The sequence below is a fragment of the Chelmon rostratus genome, chromosome 11 (assembly GCF_017976325.1).
Source record: "Chelmon rostratus isolate fCheRos1 chromosome 11, fCheRos1.pri, whole genome shotgun sequence".
NCBI lineage: Eukaryota > Metazoa > Chordata > Actinopteri > Chaetodontiformes > Chaetodontidae > Chelmon > Chelmon rostratus.
This window is the reverse complement of record NC_055668.1, coordinates 27,596,034-27,610,180: the sequence shown is the minus strand read 5'-3', so window position 1 is coordinate 27,610,180 and position 14,147 is coordinate 27,596,034. Positions and strand designations below refer to the sequence as shown.

At 47.1% G+C, this 14,147-nt stretch overlaps 1 protein-coding gene across 1 annotated transcript; it reads right to left on the bottom strand.

Moving 5' to 3' along the window:
- Positions 1-7,122: 7,122 nt before the first annotated feature.
- LOC121614195 lies at positions 7,123-14,031 on the bottom strand. Its single transcript, XM_041948002.1, has 5 exons — positions 13,903-14,031; positions 9,710-9,866; positions 8,948-9,309; positions 8,285-8,513; positions 7,123-8,204 (listed from the first exon to the last, which is right to left on the bottom strand). Exons 1-5 carry the CDS (start codon positions 13,963-13,965, stop codon positions 8,083-8,085), a joined length of 933 nt encoding a protein of 310 aa, XP_041803936.1. The 5' UTR covers positions 13,966-14,031; the 3' UTR covers positions 7,123-8,082.
- Between the last annotated feature and the right edge of the window lie 116 nt (positions 14,032-14,147).

Sequence of the window (14,147 nt, the reverse complement as noted above, 5' to 3'; positions counted from 1 at the left end):
GAGGGGGAGGAGAGGAAGAATAAAACAACAACACTTCTTCTTCTTGTGTTTGTGATGTCAGCTTGGCCGTAAACTCGTCTCCTTTAATCCTGAACTCGAGTCCTTGTTTGCCCTGTGTTTCATCTGTCAGGCTACAAAGACGCTACTGCTCGACCCTCTGATTGGTGGGGGTCATACCTTCAACCTGTGAGGGGGCCTGCAGCCAAGACTTGGGGATTGACCCCCTCAGCTTTTTGGAGCTACACTGGACCAATCAGCTCATTTGACCGGACCCATCGCTACAGCAAAGACTAATATATGTCGGCTCTTTCCAGTTATCTGTGCCACGCCGAATCATGACCTGACCAGGACCAGGTCCCACCAGCTGTAAATCCATCACTAAGATTTTTCTGTGAAGGCTGTCAGTCCTTCAGGTCTTGGTTAGCCAAAGAGGGTTTGATCAAAGGCAGCTGGACTTGTTTGTAGAGTCCAACCTTAAATCCAACCTTCCTGCTGCGAGATGAAGAGCGAACCTCTGTAGTTTCAGTTTTTCAAGTATTGTTAATCTAATGCAGGGGAAATTAAATCGTTACATAAAACAAAAGATCAAAAAAGTCAATGAAAACATGATACAGAATGAAAGAAATACACATAAACAAGAGTATAATATACTGTTGCCTTCAGATAATACAGTGTTAATAGTACTGCAAAGAAGAAAATACACAAAACAGTAAAAAAAAGTAACATATTGCGCAATAAGGATATGAGCAAACGTTAGCATAAATTCACTCACAATTTAAACGTAGTTTTTCATTCAGTCAAATATTGTGAACATTACCAGCCAGTGATCGTGTTTCCCAGCACAACACAGTTATGAATCAGTTCAGTTGTACTTTATAATTTCTAGGACTCACAGTGTTGTCTGAACAGGGGGGGTTTAGGCAAGTCACATTTCTTTGAAAAGGACATAAAAGTCAAAAGTTATCCCTTTGTCAGACCAGGTCCAACAGGTCAAATCAGTGCAAGAGGGCAGAAATAGGTGATTATTTACAATAGGGGACAGGTCTGAGGCCCTGTGGAGGCCCTGTGGAGGCCCTGTGAAGGCCCAGGCTTTTCCTCATTTGAATCCAGATTCTAACAGAGTCAGTAACCAATGGGTTTGAGGTAAAGTCGGAGGCGTCAAAGGGAGCCAAGAGCAGACCAGGGAGTGAAGAGAAAGTTTCGAAGATGCAGGGCGCTCTTCATCTGATGTGTTGGCAGTCCAGTACAAAAGTTTATGAACATTACAGGACCAGTAATAGTAGAAGAAACTGGGTAATGCTAAGCTACCAAGAGCCTCAGGAAGCTGTGCTATCAGTGTGTCTATTTTCCCAACTAAGGGTGTCATATCTGTCAAGAATGGTGCAGTGATGGTAAGTACTGGGTTTTTTCCCAACACTTGAAGAGATAATGGGCGACCTGGTCATAAGTGTGCGATTGGTTGGTCTATTCTCAGTTTTGTAGCTGTTTTTTATTTTATTTTACCACAAAATACATATACAGTACATACAAACACACAAAAAAGACAATTATACAATTTATAGACATAACACATTTATACATATACGTACACATACATCTAGAAGTGTTCCCCAGCCCATGTACTTATATCCTTTATTATATATTTGTTTAATTCCTTTTCTCTCCCTGAGCTTCTAAACTGTTAAATCACTACAAGAAAAGAGTGTGTGTGTGTGTGTGTGTGTGTGTGATCAGCTGACTGTGTGTTGGATCATTGTTTTCCATCAGACAAAAGAACAAAAGGAAACAAAAGTCTGTCTGTCTGCAGAGATTTCTACAGCGGCCTGATGAAACCTGTTTTTATCAAATATCGTCGGTGATGTCACAGATCAGACCGACTGACAGCGTTTCACTGTTCAGGGAGAGATTGTTATCTCTGTACCACATGACCAGTTCACCTCGTTCCTGTAGTCTCATCGTTGCTCATGAAGCCCACCACACGCATGTTGCGCTGTGGGCGGGTGCACAGTTAGTAAAAAAAACTGCATCCTTGGTGGACCTGTGGCTACAGGGGGGTAGTCGTTGGAGCAGGATGGAGACGACTTCTTTGGCACGGGTATGATGGTGGAGGCTTTAAAGCAGCCTGGCTCAGAGAGGAGACATCTTTAAACTCCTCTTCACGTTCTTTCTACACACGACCAGTAATGCGGTCAGTGAGGCCGAGGTGGGGGAGGGGTTGTTCCTTTGGAGGTTGTGTAAACTTGGTCCAGAGTGCTCCATGCTGGTGTGTTTGGGAGCACTGTCTTATGGTCTGCATGGAGACCCCCAGCTAGACTGACAAGTACGTCTGGATTGGTTGTCTAATGAGTGACTCCTTTCTGTCGTTAGGGTTATTGTTGGGACGGGGGAAATAAAACAGCGACCAACAAAATGGCTGTAAAGTCCCTCAGCAGATAGAAATGTCGGCGCTTGGCGAACATAAACTCCACCGGTGGTGAACGACGTGTGCAGACCACCACGGCATCGAGAAACACAGACTCCACCAGCACAAGCTTTCCCCCTCTTAACCGAGGCTCTGTCCTCTCAGCGCCACGTTAGCCGGTCTAGATGAACAGCAGCGTCCCGGATGTTGTCATTAAGTCACGTTTCAGTGAATACACACTGGGTTGACCTCAAGAGACTTATGTGATCCATTTTATTATCCAGGGAGCGTACATTTGCAAGGAGAATGATTGGGATAGCCACTAGCCTAGCCGGGATAGCCCGCACTTACACCTCGCCTGCTTCCTGTCGTACTGCGAGACGCCTCCTCTTCGAATGGGGGGCAGCAATCGAGGGCGGTGATGAGGTGGCCAGACAAAGTAATCCAAGGCCCCAGGTTTTTAAAATTTTTTATTTACTTTATTGAGCCGCATCAGGTGCCCGGGGAGCATATAGGGGGGTTAAGTGCCTTGCTCAATGGCATATGAGCCGAATGGAGGGGGCCAGTCCGGTGGGGGAATCGAACCTCTAGGCCACGGCTGCCCCCAATAATACATTGTTCTGCTGATGTCTAGCAGAAACCAACGACTGTACTGTTTCACTGCTTCACCCCCTTTTCACCGTTTAACTGATTCACCGTTTAACTAATTAATGCTTCAACCTTTCACAGTTTTGAAGTTTTAGAGATTGCAGCTTGTCACAGCAGCTACAACCGCTTTTCTTTGTTTTAGTGTTTTCTTGTATTTTTTTGTTTTACTCTTTTTCTGGACTTTTAAAAACAACATCAGGAGATCGATTCAGCCACGGCTCTATTGTTTACACTTGGAAACAGCTGTTAGCTGTTAGCAGCAACACGAGCGTACTCCCGGCAGAAAGACCGGAGATCCCCGCGGACATAAGGAGACGGAAAGGGGGATGCAGAGCTGGAGTTCCGGATCAAGAGAACACGGTATAAAACATCCATACCGTCTCTTATCTCTCCAAAATAACATGGAAGAGCTAATAGCGCTAACCAGTCTGCAACGGGAGTGTAGCATCATGTGCTTCACTGAGACGTGGCTGAACAAACTCACGCTGGGCACGCATGTTGTTTTGGACAATTTTCATCTGCTGAGAGCGGACAGGCGAGCAATGGGGTGTGGTAAGAGGAAGGGTGGAGGCATAGCAGGGTTTGTGAACAGCAGAAGGCCTGCCCCAGAACACATTAGTGTTAAGGAGCTGTTAGCATTCAGTGTTACATCCCTAGAGAGTTCTCATACGTCATCACGATGACAGTGTAATTTGGACATCAGGAATGGGCAAATGAGCCGAACCTGTTTTTCAACAGGTTTGATTCTCCTGTGTGGTTCCAGTGCCAGAGATCCCAGGGAGCCCAACCACTTCAGGCCGGTAGCCTTAACTTTCCAGCTGATGAAGACCTTGGAGAGGATTATACTTAACCACCTCTGTCACCTGGTGAGCAGGGAACTGGACCCCCTACAGTTTGCATACCAACCGGGCATTGGTGTGGAAGACGCAATCATCTACCTGCTGCACAGATGCTTTCCCAGCTGTAGCTGCACTGGGAGCACAGTGAGGATCATGTTTTTTTTACTTCTTCAGTGCTTTCAACACAATCCAGCAATCACTGCTGAGGGGGGAGCTGGAAGGAGCTGGAGTAGACTGTCACCTGGCTGCATGGACCATCGACCACCTCACCAACAGACCACAGTATGTGAGGCTTCAGGACTGTGTGTCGGATGTGGCAGTTTGCAGCACCGGGGCTCCACAGGGTACTGTCCTCTCTCCTTTCCTCTTCACCCTCTACACATCAGACTTCAGACACAACACAACCAGCTACCACCTCCAGAAGTTCTCTGACGATACAGCCATCATTGGATGTGTATCACAGTGGAACAAACTGGAATACAGGGAAGTTGTCACCAGTGTGGACTGAACCACCTGCACATCAATGCCAGCCAGATCAAGGAGATGGTAATAGACTTCCAAAGAAAAGTGTCACAGATCACACTGGTGAGGATCCAGGGATTGGACATTGAGATTGTGGAGGAGTACAAATACCTGGGTGTGCACCTCAACAACAAACTGGACTGGACAACCAACACAGATGCCCTGCACAGGAAGGACCAAAGTCGTCTCCATCTGCTGAGAAGACTGAGGTCCTTTGGAGTATGTAACTCTATGGTTGCATTTGCAATCTTCTACGAGTGGTCTGCGGGAGCTGTGGAAGCTCGAGAGCGACAGAAAGAGTCCAAACAGACTGGTCAGGAGAGCTGGTTCTGTCCTGGACTGCCCTCTGGAGGCCATTGAGAAAGTAGGCGAGAGGAGATCATTGACAACCCCTCCCACCCCCTGCATGACACTGGGGTGGCCCTCAGCAGCTCCTTCTGTAACAGACAGCTGCATCCACTCCGGAAGAAGGAATGCTACCGCAGGTCTTTCGCACCAACAGCTGTCAGGTTATTCAACTCTGTCCTGGGCTGCCCACTGGACTCTGTGGAGGAGGTGGGTGAGAGGAGGCTGTTGGCCAAGCTCACAGCCATCATGGACAGCAGTTCTCACCAACTGCACCGGACTGTAGAGGAGCTGAGCAGCTCCTTCAGTGGCCGACTGAGACTCCCTCAGTGGAGGAAGGAGCGCTACCGCAGGTCCTTCATCCCCACCGCTGTCAGACTGTACAACTCTACTGTGTAGTTATTATGTGCAATAACCTCTGTTCCTGTGTGATAACAAACATCCAAATCCACTATCCACAGTTCAAGGATCTTGGAGTGAGGGAAGGATGGAGCGTGAGATTGTCAAGCGGATAGGCGCATCAGCTGCAGTAATTCGGTCGTTGTACCGGTCCGTCATGGTAAAGGAGCTGAGCTGAAAGAAAAAGCTCTCGATTTACCAGTCAATCAATCTACGTTCCTACCCTTACCTCATGAACTTTGGGTCATGACCGAAAGAACGAGATCTTGGATACAAGCAGCTGAAATGAGTTTCCTCTGCAGGGTGGGGGGGCGCTCCCTTAGAGACCAGGTGAGGGCCTCTGTCACACAGGAGGAGCTCAGAGTAGAGCCGCTGCTCCTCCACGTCGAGAGGAGCCAGCTGAGGTGGCTCGGGCATCTTTATCGGATGCCTCCTGGACGCCTTCCTGGGAGGGTGTTCCGGGCATGCCCCACCAGGAAGAGGCCCCGGGGAAGACCCAGGACACGCTGGAGGGACTATGCCGCTCGGCTTGCCTGGGAATGCCTTGCGGCCCCCACGACAGAGCTGGAGGAAGTGTCTGCGGAGAGGGAAGTCTGGGCATCCCTGCTTAGACTTTCACTGTTTCACTGTTTCACTGTTTTACTGTTTTACTGCTACTCATGTTTTCTTACAAATACAAGAAATAAATTAATCCTCCTCCTTTTAACTACATGAAGATGATAACACATGTGTACTTTTACTCAATGCGGGTCCAACTTTGAGTATTTTAAGACTGTAGAATATGTACTTCTCCTTCAGTGCAGACTCAGAGTACTGCCTCGTCATGCGTGATGGATGGAGGAGGTCCTGGGAAAGGTCCTGGCTGGTCGCGGTCCAGGTTTTAGACTGAGCCAGACTAATGAACCAGCACAGACTCCACAAATCAACCTGAGACACAAAGAGCAGAAGAAGCAGCTTTTATTGTGAAGATTTAATTAAAGGTGTAGTTCAACAAAATGAAGGTTGTGTGGTTGAAGAGGAGCAGCTCCTCCTGCTTAGTACCGATGTCTGAAACACTGTTTTCAGATCAGTTTGATGAACAATGAAAATCAGATGAGACTTCAAGTTCATTTACAAACTTTCAGCTTTTACTCTCGTGCTCCTCCTCATTCTATCACCTCCTCTCCTCTTCCTCCTCTCCTCCTCTCCTCCTCTCCCATCTTCTCTCCTCCCTCCCTCTCACAGTCTTTGAGGAGATCTTGATCTGTTGTAAGATGATTGGGTTGAGTCCAGACCTCCATGTTGTCTGAAAGGAGAGGTCTGACTCGTCCAACCTCCTCCCTCTGCCGCCACCTCCCCTTCCTCCCTCTGCCGCCTCCTCCCACCTCCTCCCCCAGCCTGGTATCTTTGTCTCTGTCCTTGGCAGTCTCAGCGAGTCCTCAGAGCGTCTTTCATAAGCAAAGAAAAGCAGATTGTCTTCATTAAGGAGGACGCCTTGTTTCAGGAAGTCCAGGCCGGGGGCGGGGGGCACAGAGAGGGAGGTGAAGCAGAATTTCAAGGCGAATGTCTTTGTGTCGGGTGTTTTCCGCCCGGCGATTGCTGATTCATATTCAAATGGAGCTTCTGAATGGAGAGTTCACACACATTCCAACACACACATGCACACACACATACACACGCGCACACACACACACACACACACACATAGAAAGACACAAAGAAATGCACACACAGACGCACACAGAGACGCACACACACAAAGCGGAGGTAGAGGAGGAGATAGAGAAAAAGAGGAGGAGGTAGAGAAGGAGATGAGGAGGTAAAGAAGAGGAGGAGGTAGGGAAGGAGAGGAGGGGGTGGTAAAGAAGGGAGGAGTAGGTAGAGAAGAAGAGGAGAGATGGAGGAAGAAGAGGAGGAGGTAAAGAAGGAGAGAAGGAGGTAGAGAAGAGGTGGCGATTGCGAAGGAGGAAGAGGAGGTAGAGAAGGAAAGAAATAGGATTGTCATCCAGGCGGATGTTCAACATGACTTTTATTCGTGCTGAATGGTGATGTCATTTCCACCTGGATTAAAATGAGATCTGGATAATGATCGGGTGTGAACCTGATGGTTTTCAGGGCTCCTCACTGAGATCTTACTGCTTTTCCTTCATTTCCACACACTCCACTTCCTGTTTTGTTGATTAACACACCTTTTGGTGCGTTCTGGGAGCATCTTGGATGTAGAACCTTGAAAACAAATGCGATGACATCTCCAGGATCCCGGATGATGTTCATCATCGATGGTTTTCTCATTGGTTGCTGGCCGTTGTAAACGGATATTATTCAGCCTTCTCGCTTGCTCTAAATTTAAACAACCACCTATATTTTGTGTTTACTATAAATAAATACCTTTACCAATGTTCTATTGAGTGCGGATGCCAGCACGTTGTACGGATTGCATTTACATCTACCTAACATCCGAACAATGAGAACCAGACCACCTGCAGATGTGGTCAGGCAGATGACATCACAATGTATTTACACCTTGCATTTAACAGGTGTGCAGCTCAACATACGTGATGCTACAACATGTCTGTAACACATGAAAACACAAAATCAACATAAAAAAATCAGACTGCGAGCAGCTGAAGACTCACAATGACACAAAGAACGACAATATTTAGGGTTTCTTCGTGGTGGCTTTGAGCCCCTTTGTGGTCATTTTGTGGTTGTTTTACTCTCTTTGTAGTCACTTTGCATCAGTTTATGATGGTTTTGTGTCTCTTTGTCACCATGGCAACAGGGCAGCTGACATAATGACATGAAAACCAGACCTGACCTGAAATTGAACAGATGTTGAAATTAGTCTTGTCTTGTCTCATTGGTCCAGCAGCACCAGACTGCTGTGTTCTCATTGGATGGTTGTCTGGATGTTTTTTTGTGAGGTAGGAGGAGCTGTCTAGCTGACCATCAGAGGAATCGAGGGTCCCGATTGGCTCTTCGAGAGTGGAAACGGATCTCAGACAGTTTAGAGTTGATTCCCGAGCCGATGACTCCTTTCTTGGCAAGAGGAAATCGAGCCAAGATGGCATCTGAGAAACAGAGAGAGGAAGACCATCAGAGAGAAGATGGACAGATGAAAGGAACATTTCCATGAACTGTCTGAACCTACTGAAGATGGCGTTGATCTTGTGTGGGTCGAGCGCGCTGCGCTGTGGTTGGAAGGCGGGCCGGCGGCTCCGTCCGCCTCGCAAGTTACTGTTCATCAGTGTGTTCATATCAAACACACCCATCAGCAGTGTCCGGGCCATCGCGGTGGGGGACTGTGCCTGATTGGCTGCCTGCCATGAATGGACTTCACAGAGAACACCAGAGCCCGGATACACCTCTACCTGGCTCACCTGAACAGAATGACACAATAACACAAGTTTAAAACCTGGACAGATTCAATCAAATATGATTAGTTTAAACCAGATCACGGTATTTTAAAAATACATCAGGTCGGATGAAACCAAATCAGATCATTTAAAACAGTATGGCAGAAGTGCCTTGGGAGCCGATCAGATTAAAACGGTTACAGTGTAACCAGACCAGGTCCAGTGTAACCAGATCCAAACAGATCAGATCTTGTTTATATAGATCAGATCACTTGAAAACCTGATCAGGTCCAGTGGAAACAAATCAGATTCAGTGAAAACCAGATCAGATCTGGCTTAAACCGACAAATCAGATCGGACGTAAACCATATATTATTAGACCAGTTCCATTGTAAACCAGATCAGATCCAGTGGAGACTGAGTAGATCCAGTGTAAACCGGATCAGAGGTGTTCTCACATGTCCGTTAACGTGTCCCAAAGTGCAGTGGCTCTCGGAGCAGCTCCTCCTCAGCTCCTCCATATCAGTCTGGCTGCAAAGCGGTGCCTCCTCCCCCATGTGGCTCCCCAGGCCCAGGTCGGCTCCTCCTGACACCTCCTTATTCTCAGAGCCCAGCGGGCCCCAGGACTCCAGTACATCATATCCCCCGCTCAGCTCCTCCTGGAACTGCTGGAGGTAGACCTGGGGGCTGAGGTCTCCGTCCTGATTGGTTGAGTTGTATGGAGCGTAACTGTCGCTCCTGCTTGTTGACATGGAGACCAAGTGATGACTGTTGGCCTGGCCCAATGTCTGCCACATGGTGGACAAGAGCCCTGGGATTTCTGGGAAATGTAATCATATTAAATGTCATAAAATAAGATCTATTAGATTTGTTTAAATACAGTCAGATTAAACCAGACTAGATTATCATAAACCAAAACATATAAAATTAGATTAAACTAGTTTAAACCAGATTAAACTAATTCAAATTAGATTAAACCATATGAGTTAAACCAGATTAGACGAATGTGAGTTTTCTCCTCTGAGATTAATAAAGTGTTATTATTTTATCAATCAGGTCAGATTAAATTTGATCAGATGTGACAGGAAGTAAAAGTGAAGTAAGGTTCAGCAACAACTCAGCAAACTTATTTTTTGACTTCCTGCCGGAGCCTGACTGGTCTCTGATTCGTCACCTGTGAACAGGTAGATCAGGTGACAGTGACGTGGATCTGGACTCACCTTGGACCAGCATATTTTTTAGTCTCTGGTTCTCCGCTGACAGCTCGGCTTTCTCTTTCTCCAGCTCTCGAACCCGCAAACGCAGAAAGTGAAGCTCTGTGTTCTGTGATGGGGTCAGGACCAACACACCTGACTCACCTGACTCCACCTTCACCACCTGCAGGAGGGAGGGGGGAGGTATTGGTGTATCTCATGGTCAATTTACATATCAATAAACCTGATACTTAGCAGTGAAATAAGCCACCGGTTTTAAGATTTTCTTTACATGTTTGTCTGCTTAATTCACTGGAACTACAATTAAATTCTTTTCTATTGTAAAATGAAACTTTAAGGACTAAAACGACCATCAAAGGAGATGTTTCTCATAGCTTATCATGTGTTTTACATGAAAAGACAGCAACAGAATCCAACTGTCTGTCAGAGCAGCGTCGTCTGAGGCCTGAAGATCAGGACCAGCCAGTGGTGGTTTCAGAGGTTTCCTCAGATTCTCTCAATCTTTTAATGATGTTATGTTTTGTAGACAATGAAATCCACACACTCTTTGCAGTTTTATGTTGAGAAACATTATTCTTAGCATGTTGCAGTATTTTCCAGCACAGTCTGTCACAGAGTACTTCAGAAAGACACTTTTTATACCCCGTCATGTTATTCACCTGTCACCAGGTAACCTGATTGACTGTGAGATGTTCTACCAGATGTTTCCTTTAGCATTTCACAGTTTTTCCAGTCTTTTGTTGCCACTGTCCCGACTTTTTAGAGACATGTTGCTGCATCAGATTCTAAATGAGGAAATCATTTTCAAAAACAATGAAATTTTTTATTTTCAACATTTGATGTGTTTTCTCCTCCTTGAACTGCCACCTTATTGTGGTGTAGGGTTTGAGTACTCAAATGATCCTAGGAGCTATGTTGTCCAGGGCTTATTGCCCCTGGTAGGGTCTCCCAAGGCAAACAGGTCCTAGGTGATGGGTCAGACTAAGAGCGGTTCCACAGCCCCCGATGAAAGACACAACAACAAGGACCACTGCATTGCCGGGACTGACATTACCGGGGCCCCACCCTGGAGCCAGGCCTGGGGTTGGGGCTCGCTGGCATTCGCCCACAGGGCCCAGCGGGGCAAAGCCCGAAGGAGCAACATGCGCCCGCTCTCCAGTAGGCCCATCACCCGCAGGAGGGATCAGAAGGGGGCGACGCAGTGGGATTTGGGTGGCAGTCGTGGGCCCCGATGGCCCAATCCCCGGACTCGGAATCTGGCAATGGGGACATGGAATGTCACCTCACTGGGGGGGAAAGAGCCCGAGCTAGTGCCGGAGGTTGAGCGGGATCGGCTAGATATAGTCGGGCTCACCTCCACGCACAGTCTGGACTCTCTTCTATTCTGGAGTTGCCCACGGTGAGAGGCGGCAGGCTGGTGTGGGCTTGCTTATAGCTCCCCAGTGAACGAGAGGATCGCTGCCCTACGCCTTCGGGTTGGGGACAGGTGCCTCACTGTTGTTTCGGCCTACGGGCCGGGTAGAGTACCTGCCCTTCTTGCAGTCTGTGGGAGGGGCGCTGGAAAGTGCTCCGACTGGGGACCCAGAGGTTGAGGTCAACGAGGTAGTTCGGAAGCTCCTCAGTGGCAGGCACCGGGGGTGGATGAGATCCGCCCTGAGTACCTCAAGTCTCTGGATGTTGTAGGGCTGTCTTGGTTGACACGCCTCTGCAACATCGCGTGGCAGTTGGGGACCGTGCCCCTGGACTGGGAGACCAGGGTGGTGGTCCCTCTATTTAAGTCAGGGGACCGGAGGGTGTGCTCCAACTACAGGGGGATCACACTCCTCAGCCTCCCTGGTAAAGTCTATTCCAGGGTACTGGAGAGGAGAATTCGGCCGATAGTCGAACCTCTGATTCAGGAGGAACGATGCGGTTTTCATCCTAGTCATGGACACTCTACACCCGCCGCAGGGTGCTCGAGGGTTCGTGGGAGTTTGCCCAACCAGTTGACATGTGTTTTGTGGACTTGGAGAAGGCATTCGACCGTGTCCCTTGTGGAATTCTGTGGGAGGTGCTTCTGGAGTATGGAGTCCAGGGCCCTCTACTACGGACCAGAGCAGGAGCTTGGTTCGCATTGCTGGTAGTAAGTCAGACCTGTTCCCAGTGCATGTTGGACTCTGGCAGGGCTGCTCTTTGTCACCGGTTCTGTTCATTATTTTTATGGACAGAATTTCTAGGCGCAGCCAAGGGTCAGAGGGAGTCTGGTTTCGGGACCACAGGATCTCATCTCTGCTTTTTGCAGATGATGTTGTCCTGTTGGCTTCTTCGAACCAGGACCTCCAGCATGTGTTGGGGCAGTTTGCAGCCCAGTGTGAAGCGGCTGGGATGAGAATCAGCACCTCCAAGTCCGAGGCCATGGTTCTCGACCAGAAAAGGGTGGCTCCTGCCTCAAGTGGAGGAGTTCAATCTTGGGGTCTTGTTCACAAGTGAGGGAAGGATGGAGCGTGAGATTGACAGGTGGATCGGTGCGGCGGCTGCAGTAATGCGGTCGTTGTACCGGTGTTCTGGGCATGCCCCACCGGGAAGAGGCCCCGGGGAAGACCCAGGACATGCTGGAGGGACAATGCCGCTCGGCTGGCCTGGGAATGCCTCGGGGCCCCCCCCCGGAAGAGCTGGAGGAAGTGTCTGGGGAGAGGGAAGTCTGGGCATCCCTGCTTAGATGCTGGCCCTGCGACCCCGCCCCTGATAAGCAGAAGAAAATGGATGGATGTGTCATCTTTGTGCTATTTTCAATTAAATATGAGGTTTCAGTGTTTCACAAACCATCACATTCTGTTTCTACTCATGTTCCACACAGCGTCCCGACTTTTATGGAAATAGGGTTGTATCTGCAGCAGCAACACAAGATGGAAATACTCAGAGAAGTACTTTAAAATTGTCCTTGAGTAAATGTACTTAGTTACTAGCAACAACACACATTAAGCATTTACAACAGAAGACAAAGCCAATAATTTCAATAGAATGAGACATTCAAACATAAAATAAATAACTCAATCAGAATTACAGCTCACTTTGCTGAATTCAACAAACGAGAGACTGTACAAACAGTTCAGGTGGATCGGGATCAGCCTGCAGTGCTGCCCACAGGTCAGAGTGTCAAACTGCGCAAACAGAAACAGCTGAGCAGACGATGACTGACTAAAATGTAAAATCTTTAGTTTTCTCATTTTTCCTTCACAGCTGTTTTGTCAATTTATTGTTATATGTAATTTGATGTTATTACATATTGTCTTATTCTCATTGTTCTTCAGACAGAATTATTGTGTCATATTGATATAAGAGTTTTACATGTTTCTAATTGTTTTGTTTTAATGCTTCCTTTGTAATGTGAAGGTTTTATTTGGGCATCTTTTAATGTGTGAATGTCAGAATTAATGGATTTATGACTGCCGTGACTCAAGCTAACAGGCTAAACAAATAAATGATCACATGCTCATTTTTTTTCAGGAGACAAAGATTTACTCTGAATTCAACAATAAATTCACGAAATATTCATTGAAAATTTTTTGTCTATTACAAACTGCATTCGTACACAACTTCAACTGATTTATAGTATTCAGTAGTAAAATACAAACTGAATACTGTGAACTGGAGTCAACTGAGTCAAAGTTACAGAGAAAGTTACATGAAACTCTGGAACCCGACTGAAGAATTAATATGAAAATATACGCAGCTGTATCACAGCATGTATATCATATTTATATCATATATATGAAATTAACGTATTATCAAACAATAAATGAACCAATCATGACTATTTACTACACTCAACCAATGATTGATTGATGTCAAATTTCATTCAAATCTGTTGAACTGTTGACTGTGAACAATCTGAATTTCTTTGATGAAATTAACAGAAAGCAGAATCTTGAAAGTACAGTTGAGATTATTGCGTCATAATCATTTTACTGGAACCTTTTTAATTGGTCAGCAGCTCACTCTGACGTCATCTTTTAAAAGTGACATCATAACCATAGCTGAGATGTTTCACTAATCCATGCGTCTGATTATCGACCCGCAGACGATCATCAATAACATTCGAACAGTTGTATTGATTGGCTTCCAGCAGTGAAAGTGTTATTGTCGGTAAACTGAGACTAAAGAGAATCACAGCGCTCACTGCAGCCTGTCCACCATGTCTCCGGATGACCGGGTCTCACCGTTGGCCCGCTGCCGCCGCTGTGTGTCCGCGGCAGGACGCTGCTGTCCGGACTCTCCGTCATCTGCAAACACGAACCGGAGACACGAGCGGGGCTTTAATGTCCGACAAAACCCGGTAATGTGCCGGCACTTTGACCGCCAGCTGTCGCTCACAAAAGCACACAAAGAAGAAAAAAAGAAAACAAGTTTATTAAAATTCATAAGTACCCGCACTTCCGGCGCTGCTCTATGACGTCATGTATGT